The 16,489-nt window shown below is 42.8% G+C and overlaps 1 protein-coding gene across 2 annotated transcripts in view; it reads right to left on the bottom strand.

The window, feature by feature from the left end:
* TBC1D9 (TBC1 domain family member 9) overlaps positions 1 to 16,187 on the bottom strand; it is a 65,587-nt gene extending 49,400 nt beyond the window's left edge. For both annotated transcript variants that reach the window (XM_073642102.1, XM_073642093.1), the window contains exons 1-2: positions 15,672 to 16,187; positions 6,721 to 6,831 (exon numbers count right to left, since the gene is read on the bottom strand). In XM_073642102.1, the coding sequence (XP_073498203.1) occupies positions 6,721 to 6,831; positions 15,672 to 15,795 (235 nt within the window). In that variant the 5' untranslated portion in view covers positions 15,796 to 16,187. The remainder of the gene's footprint in view (positions 1 to 6,720; positions 6,832 to 15,671) is intronic.
* Between the last annotated feature and the right edge of the window lie 302 nt (positions 16,188 to 16,489).

Below are 16,489 nucleotides of genomic sequence, written 5' to 3' on the forward strand. Positions count from 1 at the left end.
TGAAGAAATCAGACATCCTTAGCGAGGTAGGTATTGTTTGGGGTCTCAAATGAGTTTCCATTTTTAATTCATTTATCGGACATCTACCAATTATCTGCTATCATTGCTTTTCAGGGAGGGAGGGCTTGGCTTCTATCTGTATATATATGCTTTTGCATGGGCAGATATTTTAGGGGTCTCGTGCACACACACTCACACAGCACGTTTTCTGACACGCTGTCCTGGCCAACCGCTTCAGAGTTTTTCACACGCCAATTAACATGAATAGACTCTGTTGTTTTGGCCTGTTGCACGCTTCACAACTTTCTTAGTCGACGTGATGCAATTACGTACTGTGCGCCTGGCTTCGTGGACTCTGTGGACCTAGCCAATGGGGAAGTGGAGCTCGGTGAATGGCGTGCAAACCATCCTGCAATTGCAGGCCTTCAACCAGTGGGACATGGCAGAAACACCCATGATGCGAAGACCTGCCGTGACAACTACTGCCAGTATTTTAACGGTCCTGGTGCTGTTCCTTGGCAGCATCAGAACCTATAGTGGGCAACTACTCATGTTTCTACAATACTGACATTTCTGTACTGATGAGTCTAATAAACTGTGTGTTCTACTATGCAAAAGCTTTGTTTCTCATTCTTTCAGTAGTAGCAGTAGTCGCCGCAGTAAGCAGTCCATATTATATATATATATATATATATATATATATATATATATATATATATATACATACATACATACATACATACATATGTATACACATGCGTATACAGATACATACATACATACACACACGCATATACATTTCTGTACTCGTATGTAAACAGATTCATCCATGTACTCATACATATTTTTAAGTACATAAATATATACACACACACTCATACACACATACGTATACAGATAACTATATATACACATACATACTCTCAAACATACAGATATGCATACACATAAATGGCCATTTACATCTCTATATATATTCATATAAATATATGGACATCCATATATCTGTACAGGAACAATGCACACACCAGTGTTCCAGTCTGACCGGAGACGCAGTAGCGTTCCCATCTGACCGGAGACGCAGTGTTAAACCAAGGCCACCCAATCAGAACGCAGTAGCGTCCACCAATCGGAGATGAGGGGGCGCGGAAAAGTAATTTTATGCACGCCTTTCTGACACAGTACAGTCCCTATCAAGGTGTGGATCGTTGAAATAGCTGCTGTGTGAAAGCGTCCCAACGACCGCCGAGATCGTTGGTTAGATCGCTGGGGCGGCCGAAATCGTTGGAAAGTTCTGCATGTTTGACATCTCCCCAGCGATCCCAAAACCGTGACGCAATAACGATCTCGCTAGCGATCTCGTTATGTGTGACGGGGCCTTTATTCACATGTGACAAGATAAGCAACAATGGGCCTAATCACCATTAGGAAAACATTCTCCAAATCATTACACAGCTATAAAATCCTGAGAACACATCTAAAGGCCCCGTCACACTAAGCGATGCAGCAGCGATCCCGACAACGATACGACCTGTCAGGGATCGTTGCTGCATCGCTAATACATCGCTGGTGAGCTGTCAAACAGGCAGGCTCACCAGCGATCAGGGGAGCAGCGATATCGTGGAAAGAATCGTTCCACGATGTCCTGCTCCTGTTACCAGCCTGCTGCTTAAGCAGGAGCAGGCTGGTAACTATGGTAAACATCGGGTTACTAAGTGCGCGTGTGCCCCTAGTAACCCGATGTTTACCATGGTTACCAGCCAGATCGTTGGTCCCGCTGGTCACACACAGCGATGTGTGCTGGCCAGCGGGAGGCCAACGACCAAAAAATGGTCCAGGACACTTTGCAGCGATCAGCGACCTCACAGCAGGGGTCTGATCGTTGCAAAGTGTCACACATAGCGCTATGTGAGACGGGTGCTTAAGGTTTTAGATTGTGTGCAAATAAATATAAGGTATCTATAGGATTCAGAGAAGTGGCAATAATCAAACCAGTCTTATTCCAGTCTTTTTTAGCGTTCACGTATTCTGAAGGGCTTTATCGATCTGTTTTTAATTAAATTAGTGTAAACATGTTTATCAGCTGTTATACTAAACATTATACCAGGGTGCAATCATGGTAGTAAAGTTCTAGCCTATGACAACCACACGTAGAATGCCCCTTTATCATCTAGTATAGTTTAATGGTCACTGTCACTTAAATAAACTTTGTACAAATGAATAGTACAGATGCATATAAGAAACTTTGCACGGTATCTTATTAGAAAATGTTGTTTTTTTTCTCCACTTATGAGCCACTTCTCCACCCACCTACCTGCTAATCCTCCTGAACTCACCATCCACTCTGAATAGTCATGTGTTCGGTTACTACCTCCTATAATACTCTAGGGGAAGGAGGAGTTATCATCAAATTAGGAAAATAAGCAGAAAGACAGAATATACTACACTTATTGAGTAATTTAGCTTAATCACAGAGCAGGAGTCACAGCCACACAGCTCAATACTGCTGTATAATGTCCTCCATGCTGCTGATTTGGAACCTGTGCTAAGAAGAAATCCCCCCCCCCCCCCCCAAGTCTACTGCCTATAGGAGACTTCAAAGCAGCTAAATCTCAGCAGATCAGAAACTGAAAATTAGAGCTGTATTCCGCATTTTTCACTCTGCAGACTCTAAGTCATATAATGGTCAGATAGAGTGAACAAGCGATTACCTGTTCTGGGGATGCACATTAAATGACTTATACAGCAATGGGGGCAGTTTTGTACAGAAAACTGACATGACAGGTTTCCTTTAAAAGAGAACTCCGGCAGTTTATTGCCCCGTCTGTTAGCAATCAGCAGTGTGTGCATTAAAATACTTTCCCATCACGGTCTTCTGCTGTTTCCAGTGCTACTCCAGTCCCTCTTAGTATCATGTGACCACAATCGTGACCAATTGGCTAACACAGTATTCAGTATTTCTGTGTGGACCCAAGGTCAGTCTATGAGACTCCAAACGAGACACCCATTAAAAAAAGAACTAACAGTCCGTTGTGTGAGCTGGCGAGTCGAAGATGCAGTCACATCATGCAGAGGACCAGAGCAGTGCTGGAAACGGCAGAAGACAGCAATGGGTAAGGATTTTAATGAACACACACACATTATGGATTATGAATATAGGGTAATAAAAATAAGTAATTGAAACACTGGTATAGTCATGATGGGGCGTGTGCATACAACATCTTTTTTCAGGCAAGTGCACTCCATAGCCGACCTGAAAAAGCACTAAATGTTAAAAAGAATAACCACATTCACTGCAATGTAATGAGTCTTTGGAGTATATTGAGTCTTTGGAGCTTCTTTTAACTACTTCAGGCTTCCAAATCTGTAAAGTGGTGAAAAGAAGTGACCTGACCATTCTTCAAGTGGCTTCCTCACTATTTCATACAAAGAAAAAAAAAAAACGCTGGCAACAAACCTGTCCCAAAAGCTACCAGAAAGACGACAAAAAAGTAGTTTCCTAAAGTGTCTTCTGCTTGAAAAACTGATGTAAATACTTTTAGGCTGCGTGCCCACGTAGCGTTTTTCAAGCGTTTATGCTGCGGAATTTCCGCAGCATAATAACGCTAGGTAATCCGCACCCCATGGTCCCCAAGGGGATTCCGCATGTTCTATGCACATGCTGCGGATTTTTCCGCAGCGTTTATGCTGCGTACAAAAATCTGCAGCATGTCATTTAATTTTGCGGAAGTGCAGCGGAACTCCCGCCATTGACTTGCATTGAAACGCATAGAAACCGCGACTGTACATTTGTACAAGCGGCTTCTATGCGTCTCTATGTGCGGATGGTACCCAGTTCTGGAGGAGAGGAGACTCTCATCCAGACCTGGGTACCATTCTACCTGTAAAAAAAGAATAAAATAACAAATAAAGTTTATACTCACCTGTCCGGCGGCTTCTCTCTGAATGCCGGCATCGCTTGAGGACCTGTGGTGACGTCACAGTCATGTGACCGCAGGCCCTTCACCGCTCTGTCTCGCGATATGCCGGCAGCCGGGAACCAGCCAGGAAGCAGCGCTACAGCACATACCGGGGCCTCGGGGGTGAGTATAGCTTTATTTGTTTTAATTTTTACAGTTCACACTGTATAAATCCATGCTGTTTGCATGGATTTATACAGTGTGACCTAGTTGTCAAGCACTTTCCAAGTGATGCTATCGCCTGGAAAGCGCTTGTCAATCCGCATGCGTTTTTTCTGCCAGGGAGATGCAGAAATGCTACAGAAATTTTCTGCTTCATTTCTGCATCGTGGGCACATAGCCTTAAGCCAAAAGTATTCTCGGAGTGATACCTTTATTGGCTAACCAGAAACACATATATATATATATATACACACACAAGCTTTCAGAGCACATATATATATTAGCCAATAAAGGTATCACTCCGAGAATACTTTTGTCATTTTTGGCATAAAAGTACTTACATTGATTTTTCTGGCTATTACGGTACCACAATATAATTTTGTATTGTACAGATTGAAAAACTGGGAATTTAAAAGAAATCATATGCACATACCCAAACATTGCAAAAAAAGTTCTGTATAAAGTAGTCGTCATCAGTTCAACCATTAGTTGAATAATCAGAACTACAAGACACTTATGATTTGACAAAACAACAAAATCCTCAAACTCCACTGAATCAAAAAGCAACTGGTCGTATATCACAACACTTAAAAAGGGATTTTCCCATGACATCAAGTCTGATACTAAATATTAAATGTCAAAAGTTAATCAAGACCTACTTAAATAAGCCAGGAAGGGTTAATCTTTGCTATCTGATAGTTATCAGGTACATTCCCATTCAGCCGCTGCATGGCCACAGTAGCCCAATCATATTCCACCAAAATACATACATAGACTGGATCTGCAGAAATAAAGAAAGGGGCCATACGACTGGGCGTGATGTCAGGGCCACTACGGGCAAATCCCTCAAATTATAAATAACATATTACAAATAATGATACATCTGCAATATTGATGTTATTTCTGCTTCTGTGGTCAAACGCTAATGACTTATTCCAGCAGTGAGGTTTTGTTCAGTTTGTCGTAGATAAAACCAGGCAAGGATTAAAAAAAAATGTGGCAGTGGATCTGTGCTTTGTGTGTCTTTCCCGTTATGACCCACACCTGGTTTGGTAAGAGCCTAGAGCAAGAGTCAGAAGATGTGAGACAGCTGTAACCACGAAGCTGTCCTTCTCATGACCATGTGTGAAGCAACAAGACACCGCTTGGGATGGGACTATATCCTTGGAGACTGGTAGATTTCTTCTAATTCCTTTTTGCCAAGTATCCTTAAGGTCCCTAAGCATAAGAGAAAGCTGTTGGCCAAACAATGGTTCGGCTTATAACTGATGGCTAAACTAGCTCTCCCAACTCCTCCATAAACAGGAGCTCTGCTGAGCGATACAGTATTCTCTACCAGAGAACCAATGCCAGACTCCTCTTGTGGCGGCTTATCTCACTGAGTACAAAAGGATGGAAAGTCCAAAATTGGACATGCCGGATCCTTATCTCCCCCTGACATTATTGGTGGGTGGAAAACCGGAAGGCTCCAATACACATTAAACTTTTGGTCGAGCCAGCCGATATAAGCCACTGTTAGTCACTCCTAACACTCAAGCTATGTTGGTGGTTGGATATACAGACATTGGACAGAGTTGCACTGCACAGCAGCGTTGATGGGTAGAGCTCCTATTCTTTTGAGTACCCAAGACTCACCAATCCTCTACTATAAATGTAACCACATTGAACTCAGCTGCACTACTATGCAGCTCCATTCAGCAAGTAGTGGCCGCTGCAGGGTACTTCAGAACAGCCAATATTTTTTGTCCAATGGGTACACCTGTCCAGTGCTAAAGCTTATAACTGCTGATCAGTGGGAATGCCAGGTATCGACCCCACAATGATCTGATCGATGACCTATTCTTAGGATAAGTCATCAATATATCTTATGATCGTAACTCCTTTAATGGGATTGTAGCAGCTACATCAATAGCTTATGAAGTGATAAGCGAAAGCAGTGATTATTGTTAGGCTGGGTTACACTCAGAGTTTGATTGCGGTCCACTTTATATTTAATGTTTTACAACTGATTCATATAATGTCACCTTTTTTACATGGTTAAGTTCACTCGAGTGTAGAAAAGAAAAATCGGACGATCTTCCATCTTTATGCTATCCACATGGCATCTGTTTTTATACATCAGCAGGTATTAAAATTTAGAACAACAAGTACAACTTTTTATGTTGAAGAATTGCGATGTATCCGTAAAAATCAGATGCTATACGGTTGATCCTTATGGGATCAGATATTTTTGAGAACCCATATGCATAAGTTGGCGAGTCTAATCCAAAATACGGTGCAATAATACTAGTGCTTGCTGCAATTTTTTCACGCGCACATTCAGTGAAAGATGGTGAAAAAAAGCTGTCATCTGAACAGTCCTATTGAATAACATTGGTCCATTTTTTTCATGGACAACATTCAGGCCGAAAATACAGTTGTGCAAACGTAGAATAATAGTGATGTTAAAGGTGATAAAGATGTAACTTTGTGCACTATTAGTATCCTGTAAATAAAATGGATCCTGGAAGAACGGATATAAACTTATGCATTTTTACAATGAGACCTTTCATTTCCAGTGGGCACAGTATCAGACAAAATCAAAGAACAAGTTTCTTACCACAAGCAATGGTCCAGCAAGCTAGAGAGTCCGGAGTCTGGTAAAGGATGCGGTAAGGGGCAACCCTGGCACTGGAATCCAATACAACATCCAGGGTCCCAACCAGCAAACCTGCAAAATAAACCATGCACCGAGTTATATATATACACAACTATGATGACAAGTGATAAGATTTGTCTGTGTGGCTGTTACCGTAGATAATCGTTTCATGTATATCATCCTTTCTTCGGGATTACATGTAGACGATGAACTTGTGGTTTCACCTCAATGTCAGGAAGGACTTTAAATGGAAAACGGGAGTAGTGCAAGGACAAAAAATTCTGGCCGTGCAATCATACAGACGGCCTATAGTTGTAGGGGATGGCTGAAATCGAAACACTTTCAATAATGACCCCTGATATATGAATGCACACCCTCGCCATTTATAGTCCTGCTGCACGACCCGCTCAATGCCGTAGATCTCAATATGCATTGACAACTTCCAATTTTTCTTTATAAAGATACATTTCCATAATGCACAAAATTTTCAGTACATGACGGAATAATCCTCCACCATCCTCACCAATGTGAATGTAGTCCTTTTCGACGAAGTGTAGCAGGCTCCATTATAACCAAGTTTGCAGAAAATCCACTATGTGGGAACCTAGCTTTAGACGTGGACCTACTGTGAACACAGCTTACAACCGTGTTCACACTGTGCATTTTTCTGCATGAAATCTTGGAGTGCCCAATCTATTTTTCTTACTTCTGGAGTGGTATCCTACTTGTGCACCTTTTAAGAGAGTGCCATGTAGCCTCTTTTCTACTTGGAAATCAATCATGTGAACAAGCCCTAGGCTGCGTTCACGCTTTGTGAATGCTACGTTCACTCGTTTATGCTTTTTTGACACGATCACAGTACAATATTGTGGTAAAACGATGCAAGGGACCTGCAATGTGTGAATGCCACCTTAATGAAGATGCTCTCCTGTGTGGTTTAAAGGGAATCTGTAAGATTTTTCCCATGCAAGTAGAGGTACGGCAGGGGAGGGCTTTGTAAAACCTTTCCATTTATACCTTTTTTTTGTCTCTGACTATTGTTCCCTTGCTGTGAAATTCTTTTATTGTTTACTTTATTGCAAAATAGCTTCACAAGGGCATTTTTAGTGCTCAGCATCTCCCTGCCGATGCCGCCCCCCACTAATGATTGGCAGTAAAAATTTATTGCAGCCGAGCCTCTGTCTCCAATGTCAATAATCAGCGGGGGAGGCACCGGCAGGTAGAAGTTGAGCATGATGCGCCCACCAATGCACTTGCGATGCTATTTTGTAGTTGAAAAAAATATTAAATTTCACAACAAAAGAGCATTAAAGATAAAAAAAAGTATGCTTGGAAAGGTTTTACACAGCCCTGGCCTGCAGTACCTGTGCTTGCCTAGGACAAATCTTACTGACAGATTCCATTTAAAACCACTGACTTTGCAGAGCGCAGCAGTCAAGTCATCATCGGCTGCTTTGCTCTGCATACCGAACCCATTTTGAGCTCAGTTTTGGCAGTTCAACTGCTCCCTCTGCAGAGCGCAGCAGGTGGCTGACTATCACTGGCTATTGCGCTTTGCATATTGAAGCTGAATGTGCACAGAGCAGCAGCTAGTGACATTCAGCTTGTTTGTTGTGCTCTGCAGAGGCAGCAATTGAGCTGACAAGGCTGAGTTCAATAAGTATTTAAAGCACAGAACATAGCAACAGGTAGCAGCAGTGGTTGGGGGTTGGCTTAAGACCGCTGCACCCTCAGCTCCTGCTCTACCTACACTACTGATTAGGTGGCAAGTGAACAGTCTATTCTCGAAGCCAATGTGTTGAAAGAAGGGAAAATGGGCAAGAGTAATGAATGATCTAAGAGACTTGGACAATAGCCAAATTGGAATGGCTAGATCACTGGCTCAGAGAAAAAGGCTTATCGAATGTAGTTCAAGGAATAAAGACCAGGGAACAAGCAACAGGTTTCACCTTTTGTTAATGTCCTTTATGAAGTGTAACATTTTGCTTTGCGGTCTAGTTTATACATCAAATCTCGGTAATTATGAAGAATAGGGTCCCCGTAAAAATAAAGAAGATGGGGCTGGGCTGCTATACCGGACTGAACCGATAGACAATATTTGTGTTGTTACTGGAAGAAAGCAGTCACATTTCTAGAGTTTCATAAAACTCGTCAAATCTAAGAACTTCCTTGTTGATCTCTTCTCCCTATCACTATACAGAGACATGCTTATCTAAATCTAGAACTAAAAAGTTTGAAAAATTATTGACTAAAATTTGACCAAAAGTTTGCTGGAGGGATCAGGAATGATACAGAAAAACAAAAGAATTCACTGGTGGGTCTTAGGACTAACACAAAAATGGGCCCCAATACAACAAAGTCCATGAAGGCAACTCTATCAGGGGCAATGCTTAATAAATAGTATTAAAGGACTGAAAAAATTAGCTAAACATCGGCATTCAATATTGATCTCTATGCATCTACAAGAATGGTTTCTATATCAGACATATACAACTATTACCAGCAGTTTCCCGAGACGCTCCAGCAGTTAGAGTGATTGTAAGTCGCCATACGGGAGAATTAGGAAGTGTGTAGAGTAAAGCTCTGGCATTGTGCAAAGCAACAAGGAAGATCATGAATTTCTTCATTAGGAAATGTGACCTAATCATAAAAGCAAAGTCTTCAAGGTCATGCCAGTAAAGCACATGGTCTGTGGTTAAGTGGTGGAATATTCATGTAGAGATTGGATTTTTTTTTCTTCCTTTCTCAAGACAATCAATCAATAACGGATTCTTATATTAACAGTTCTTGTCTACCAAGTCACACATTCAGCAAGGGTAGGGATAAAGGTATATGAACTCATTAGGAACCCATATTGGTTATCAACTTAACATTGTCAATCAGATATACAAAATAGTAGTCAGAACATCCGTACAAACCCTGAGGTGGTGTAACACCCCAATACACGTTTCGCCTTCTGGGAAATATGGGTTACTGTTGACCCACCTATCTAGTAACCCAAGGCATGCTATTACGCTGCAAATGTCACATAATTCACATTAATTATCTTTTGTACGTCATGCAATATTATGTTATGCTATTAATGTAGCATACAACCAGCAAGGAATTATTGCTAGGATGCATTATGCCCTAATAGTAGTAAGGTATGTTATGGTGTTTTTAAAAGGGAACCTGTCTGCTGATTCATGCTGGCCGAGCCACAGGCAGCATAAATCAGAGAACAGCTCCTCCATTCTACACATCTAGATTTTACTCTGAAACAATGGGGCGTTCCAGAGAAAAACAAAGTTTAGTTTAAAGTGCAGCTGAAAACAGAACGACTAGACCAAGCAGCATGTATCCACTGATATCTCCTTACACATCGCTCCCTGTGTGTATATGAAAAACCAGTCAGTCTAGCTGGGAAACCGGGGACAAGGCGGCTACCCCAAGAGGCAGGTATCCACTGGCATCTCCTTGCCACCTAAGCTAGACTGACAAGTCGCTCCCTGTTTGCCCTACATGTATAGGGAAGATCATTCAGTCTAGCTGGGCAGCCAAGACAAGGCGGCTATTCCAAGAGGCATGTCCCTACTGGCATCTCCTTGCCACCTGAGCTAGACTGACATGTCGCTCCCTGTGTGCACTGTGTGTATTAGGAAGATCAGTCAGTCTAGCCGTACAACCAGGGACAAGGCGGCTATCCCAAGAGGCATGTCCCCACTGGCATCTCCGTGCCACCTAAGCTAGACTGACTTCCCTCTTCCTGTGTGCCCTGTGTGTATTAAGAAGACCAGTCAGTCTAGCCAGAGACAAGGTGGCTACCCCAAGAGGCATGTCCCCACTGGTATCTCCTTGCCACCTAAGCTACACTGACATGTGACTTCCTGTGTGTATTAGGAAGACGAATCAGTCTAGTTGGATAAACAGAGACAAGGTGGCTACCCCAAGAGACATGTTCCCACTGGTATCTCCTTGCCACCTAAGCTGCACTGACATGTCGATTCCTGTGTGTATATTGAAGATCATTCAGTCTAGCTGGGCAGCCAGGACAAGGCAGCAAGTCCAACTGACAGGTCTCCACTGGCTTCTCACCAAGCTAGACGGACAGGTTTTCCCTATATGAACACCTAAAAAGAGACCTGTCAGTCAAGCTAAATAGACGTCTCCAGATCCAACAGAAAAATAAAGGTCACATGTTCTATCAGAAGTAATAAATGTAATAAGGTGAAATAACTGTGACATGTTCTCTATACAGAAGAATTCTTCTCTAGCATTGCTTCTAGGGGAAATAAGATCTACCAACCAACAATAAAAGAATCACATCCAACAATTGTCTAAAATAAGACAACCCTTCTAATCATGCGCCCACGCGATCCCCAACACTGAAAAAAATAAAAGGGAAGTTGAAACATTACAGCTAGGACGCGGTTTAATGCTATGATTAAATACTTGGAAAATAAGTAGAAATTGTGGTTTATTGGAATGGAGAAGAAGAACATACTCATTTCTTGACCTCCAAATTTAGATTGTCTGCTGTATCTACTGGATAGTGTAGATTTATCTCCGAGGCAGCTTTCTAAAAATATTAGATAGAACAGCCTAATAATGCAGTGCTGTCAGGGGAATAGAGAAATTGGTTTAAATCAGCCAGACGTTTGTGAATGGGATGGAGACTAGACTTTGATAAGAGTCTATTGTGCTGATGGAAGCAGTGGTCAACCAGGATCTCTGCTGTCAGACCTTCACATTCGATCAGAACCATTCCTGATTAGTGTCTGATGCCTTGGCATAAGATTCAGCCACGACTTGCAACTTCTCTATTTAATACTTCATTCAAGACAATTAGGCAATTGAGAAACATTTGTTACATATCAAAGTCATAAAACTTCAGTAATTAGTAAGGAAAAGTTACAGATACAAACAAAGCTTCGATAATTATCATTCCTTGCAGATCACAGTTCTGTGACATGTGATAATTGCTTCTACTTCGTGTGACGCCGTTGTCATACATGACATGATGGTAAATCACACCGGCTAGAGTCATCAGATGACATGATCAGAACTCCAAAACAACCAACTCAATCACTCAGGAACCAAAAGGAGCAGAACAAGGTGCTCCTTCCTTCAGGTATGAAGCTTGGGAATCGACTTCAAAACATGACATATTGAACGGTGTCTTAAAAAATGACATGTACGATACATTTTCTTGAAAGAAAGACATCAGACAATTGTATCTGATCATCCTAGAAATACCAGGAGCAAAACTAAGAATGAAAAATTTGGAGGTAAACAAAAAAGACAAAAAGAGGGAAATGTATGCTTATTAAAGCTGCACTGTATGAATGGTGTCACAGTGTCTCCCAGATTCATCTCATCGTACATGAATGTTTGATTAACCTGTTGGATTAGAAAAGAATCTGGAGAACATGTCAGAAGTTATTTGTAAAGGAAACACTGCCTATTTTTTTCCCTACATATTTGTATGGTGTCAGAAAACAGCTCAGAGCCTTCAGTCATATGGCATCCAACCAAGACACCATGTTTTTTATTGTCTTAATGCCAAACACAAACTGGCATAAACAGACTGGAAAATCTTCTTCTTAATGTAATATTATATCTCAAGCCAAGTATGGGGAATTTGTCCCAGGTAAATTATAGTTAATACATGGTGTTAGACATCCAAAAGTATTGGATGTCTAACACGTTGGCAGGGGAATAAGGAGTATGCCAGAATGGTCACATCAATGGCGGTTATGCAAAGCTGCAAGTGAAAACTGCCAACCCTCCTCCTTACCCATACACATTCATCTCGACTTTTGCTGGGGAAAGAGGAGTAAGCCGCTACCTCATGTGAGAAGATCGCATCGGGTTTGTTAACGGCATAACCCGTAAAGTTACAGTGCTCACTCCTGGGCTTTAAACCCGCACTATTGTAAATTTACAAGGCGGTGTTAAAGCTCCTGCAATCTGGCAGAAGTAGAGAGATGAAAGAAGCCATTTATTACAGCTGGTGTATTCTACTTTGTGACATAATGCTGAAGCTTCTTTAGGAGCTGGCTATCACATGAACACAGGGTTACTGCCAGGCATAGAAGAGATGCTGGGTCCTAGCAGATCCAGATCAGTTCTGGCCAAGACTTGTGTCACTGTAGAGGGCTGTTGTCCCTGTAACTGGAGCTCCTATAAACACCCCAGTTACAGTTAAAAAAATAAAGATCAATAAAAACATAAATGCCCCCCATCCTTAACTCCTCCAAGTTATTATACACATACATTAGATCATCTACGAAAAGATACAGTAAAAAGTTGTCACATATTCAAACTGCATGACTCTAAAAATCACTGACATCTGTAGGGGAAAGATCTGAAGGCCCCCATACACATTAGACTGTCAGCCCATCCAACCAATAGGCAGGTTCGGCTGACTTCAGTCTAATGTGTATAGGGCCTTTCTTTAATGCATGAGCACGGCAGTTTCAGGTAAACTATTAGACTGCAATGCATTTGAACTTGAGATCACATTTCTTATAGACATAAAAGGAGCAGGGTGACACAAAGTACAAAACATACCCAGCATCTTTTTATTTTGCGTTGTTTAAATAATGCCATGATATTCCACAGCGCTTTACAGACATCATCGCGGTCCCCATTGGGGCTCACAATCTAGATTCCCTATCAGTATGTCTTTGTAGTGTTGGAGGAAACCGGAGGAAATCCACACAAACACGGGGAGAACAAACAAACTCCTTACAGATGTTGTCCTTGGTGGGATTTGAACCCAGGACCCCAGTGCTGCAAAGCTACAGTGCTAACCACTGAGCCATCTTCCCAGCATAGTTGTGGGGTACTGGGCATCTCGAGATGATTGGCAGTAGGACTTTTGCCTGCTAGTGAGGAATAATATTATGTATAGTTAGAAAATCAGACAAACAATCTAGGAGTGTATTTTGTTTTCCAAATTCTTTTGCTGTGTGACAAGAAAAAGCTGACTGGGGTCAGATTAAATAAAAAACACTGTATTAGAATGAAATCCTTTGTGTAACAACCATCTTACGTAAGTGATGGCGATCCAGCAAATTAATTAATCTCCAGGCTGTTACCGTAACATGCTTTAAATGCTGCATCTATAGTAAAAAAAAAAAAAAGAATTAAAAAGTTAAAAATAAAAAAAAGCTGTATACTCACCTCTGCAGTCTTCTCCCGGCGGCGTCCTCTCTCCTCTGCGTCCCGCGGTGTACTTGCAGGACCTGCAGTGACGTCATTTAGTCAGCTGATTGTCACGCGACCATCACCTGAACGCTGACGTCAGCGGTCGCGTGACCATCAGCTGACTAAATGACGTCACCGCAGGTCCTGCCAGTACACCGCGGGATGCCGAAGAGAGAGGACGCCGCCGGGAGCAGACCGGAGAGGTGAGTATACAGGGTTTTTTTTTATTTTTAACTTTTTAAATTCTTTTTTTTTTTTTTACTATAGATGCTGCATTTAAAGCATCTAAGTTGGTCACACAATATAAATCCATGCCGGTTGCATGGATTTATATTGTGTGACCAACTTGTCAAGCAATTTTCCAAGTGATGCTCAAAATCGCTTGGGAAACTGCTTGAAAAAACGCATGCGAAAAAGCGTTTTTTCTGCCAGAGAGAAGCGTTTTTTCAGCGTTTTTACATGCATGGAAATCTGCATTTGTTTTTTTCTGCCAGAGAGGCAAAAACGCTCTGCATCAAATCGGCTATGTGGGCACATAGCCTAAAGGTGAATTTTACATCTTCTACAACCCTACAATAGTTGAACCAAGTCTCCACGTTGGTCCAGGCAAAGTTGGGTGTCCGCTTCCCGGCTCTAGAATGGGGGGCGAGCTGACCAGTTTTTTGGGTCTAGTGTGGACGGAAGATGAAACATTTGTCCAATCAGATTCCAGATGCCTGGAGACAGAAAATAAGAAGGCCAGCAATAACAGGATGTTCTGTGGGAATAGATGGTCTTCTCAAAGAGTGGTCCTCAGGCCTGTCATGTCTTCCATATGGGTATTTTTGACCAAGTGCTTAATAATATTTAAATTAATTGTATCCCAAAGAAAAAAAATATTGGGTACTCTGCAACACATATAGGTGTAACTGCACACATAGTGGATTTGGTGCAGATTTTGTTGCAGAAAGTTGTGCAACTCTCCCGTTCAGATGAATGGAATAGATTTTCATTTGCAGATATTTTTGCAACAATACCTGAAGCACGTGAAGTGTCTTTATAAGGTAGCCGAGTCTAGAAGTGCTAATAGCTCCTAAGAATAAGCACTGCCGGCCCCGCGGCTCAATGAGAGAACAGACTGGACCCCCAACAAGCTGGGAAGCTGGTTAGGACTCAGCGTTGTTACATTCATAACTAGGATGTCCAGGGGGGTTTTCTGGATTTTTTTTATCATGATCTTGCGTTACATAAATACAAAAAGATCTTACACTCTTCTTATAGTAGTGATAACTGTGCAACATTATCCAAGAAACTATTGGATTCTAATGGTTTCACAAGCATTTTAATATAAATAGTGGAAATAGGAAAAGCAAATAGTATTGTCCTGTTTGTCATTCCTCTGCCTTCATTCACCCACCCCATCCCCCACATTCCCAGGAAGTGACATGTGGTCCTTCTGCAGGTCACCTGGAAAAACAGCACAATGGAGTGACAACAGAGGCCATGGGCCTGGGAATGGTCAGCTCACTGGCCACTGGGCAGACTATAGGGCCACATCATGGGAGGCTCCGATTACACCAAAACCATCCATTCCCTGTGAACTTAGATTAGATAGATGATGAGAAGATGCATTATACAAACACACACAAGAGCCATCTTCATCTATCTCTACACATACTGTAGCCACAGACTAGTCATTCCAGTGTAGATGGCGGTGTATGGTGATTTTGAGGAGATCTTACCAGCCAGCCCCCCTCCTCCTCTGGTCCCATGCCCCTTCCTCCTCTGCAGGATGAAGTAAGGATTGGCCCTCTCGGTGATCCACAGGGCTTTTGCCAGCAGCACTTCCTCGGGATTAATCCACATGGTCCGGGGCACAGAGGGCAGAGGTGCTGATCTGCTGTGATCCTCAGAGAGCCTCCATGGCCGCGATGAGCTACAGAGGCGCCGCACAATAATACCGTCCTTCTGCCGCCGTCAGCTGCTCCTGGAGGAGGGGAGGAGACGGGGACCTCCGGTCACTGGATGTCCACACGGACCCCGGGGCTCACGGGTCACTGAGCGCTCATCCTTCCAGGGAGGCGTCATATATAAACATGGCCCCGTCACACCCTGGCAGCACAGCGGGGAGAGTGTGGGCAAAGGGACGCGTCCAGGTGCGGGCACTGCGGGAGGGCGCTCTGTCCATGGTGCTGCAGGAGCCCTCTATGTCCTCAGCGGTGATCATGGAGGAGGAGAATGGGGACGTCACCAGATACTGGGGGCCGAGCCAAGCACAGAGCAGTGACGTCACAGCCCGGGACCGACGGCAGCGAGCGCAGCGGCGGTATTAATAAACCACCATTGTCTCCTGTATACATACACCTCATTGCCTGTATAAACACACCTCCTCCTCTGTATCCACACACACACACCTCCTCCCCTGTATCCACACACACACACACACCTCCTCCCCTGTATCCACACACACACACACACCTCCTCCCCTGTATCCACACACACACACACACACACACACCTCCTCCCCTGTATCCACACACACACCTCCTCCCCTGTATCC

This window comes from Phyllobates terribilis, unplaced genomic scaffold (assembly GCF_046119375.1).
Source record: "Phyllobates terribilis strain yellow unplaced genomic scaffold, ASM4611937v1 Scaffold_1__5_contigs__length_1240528914, whole genome shotgun sequence".
In the NCBI taxonomy this organism is placed as follows: Eukaryota; Metazoa; Chordata; class Amphibia; order Anura; family Dendrobatidae; genus Phyllobates; species Phyllobates terribilis.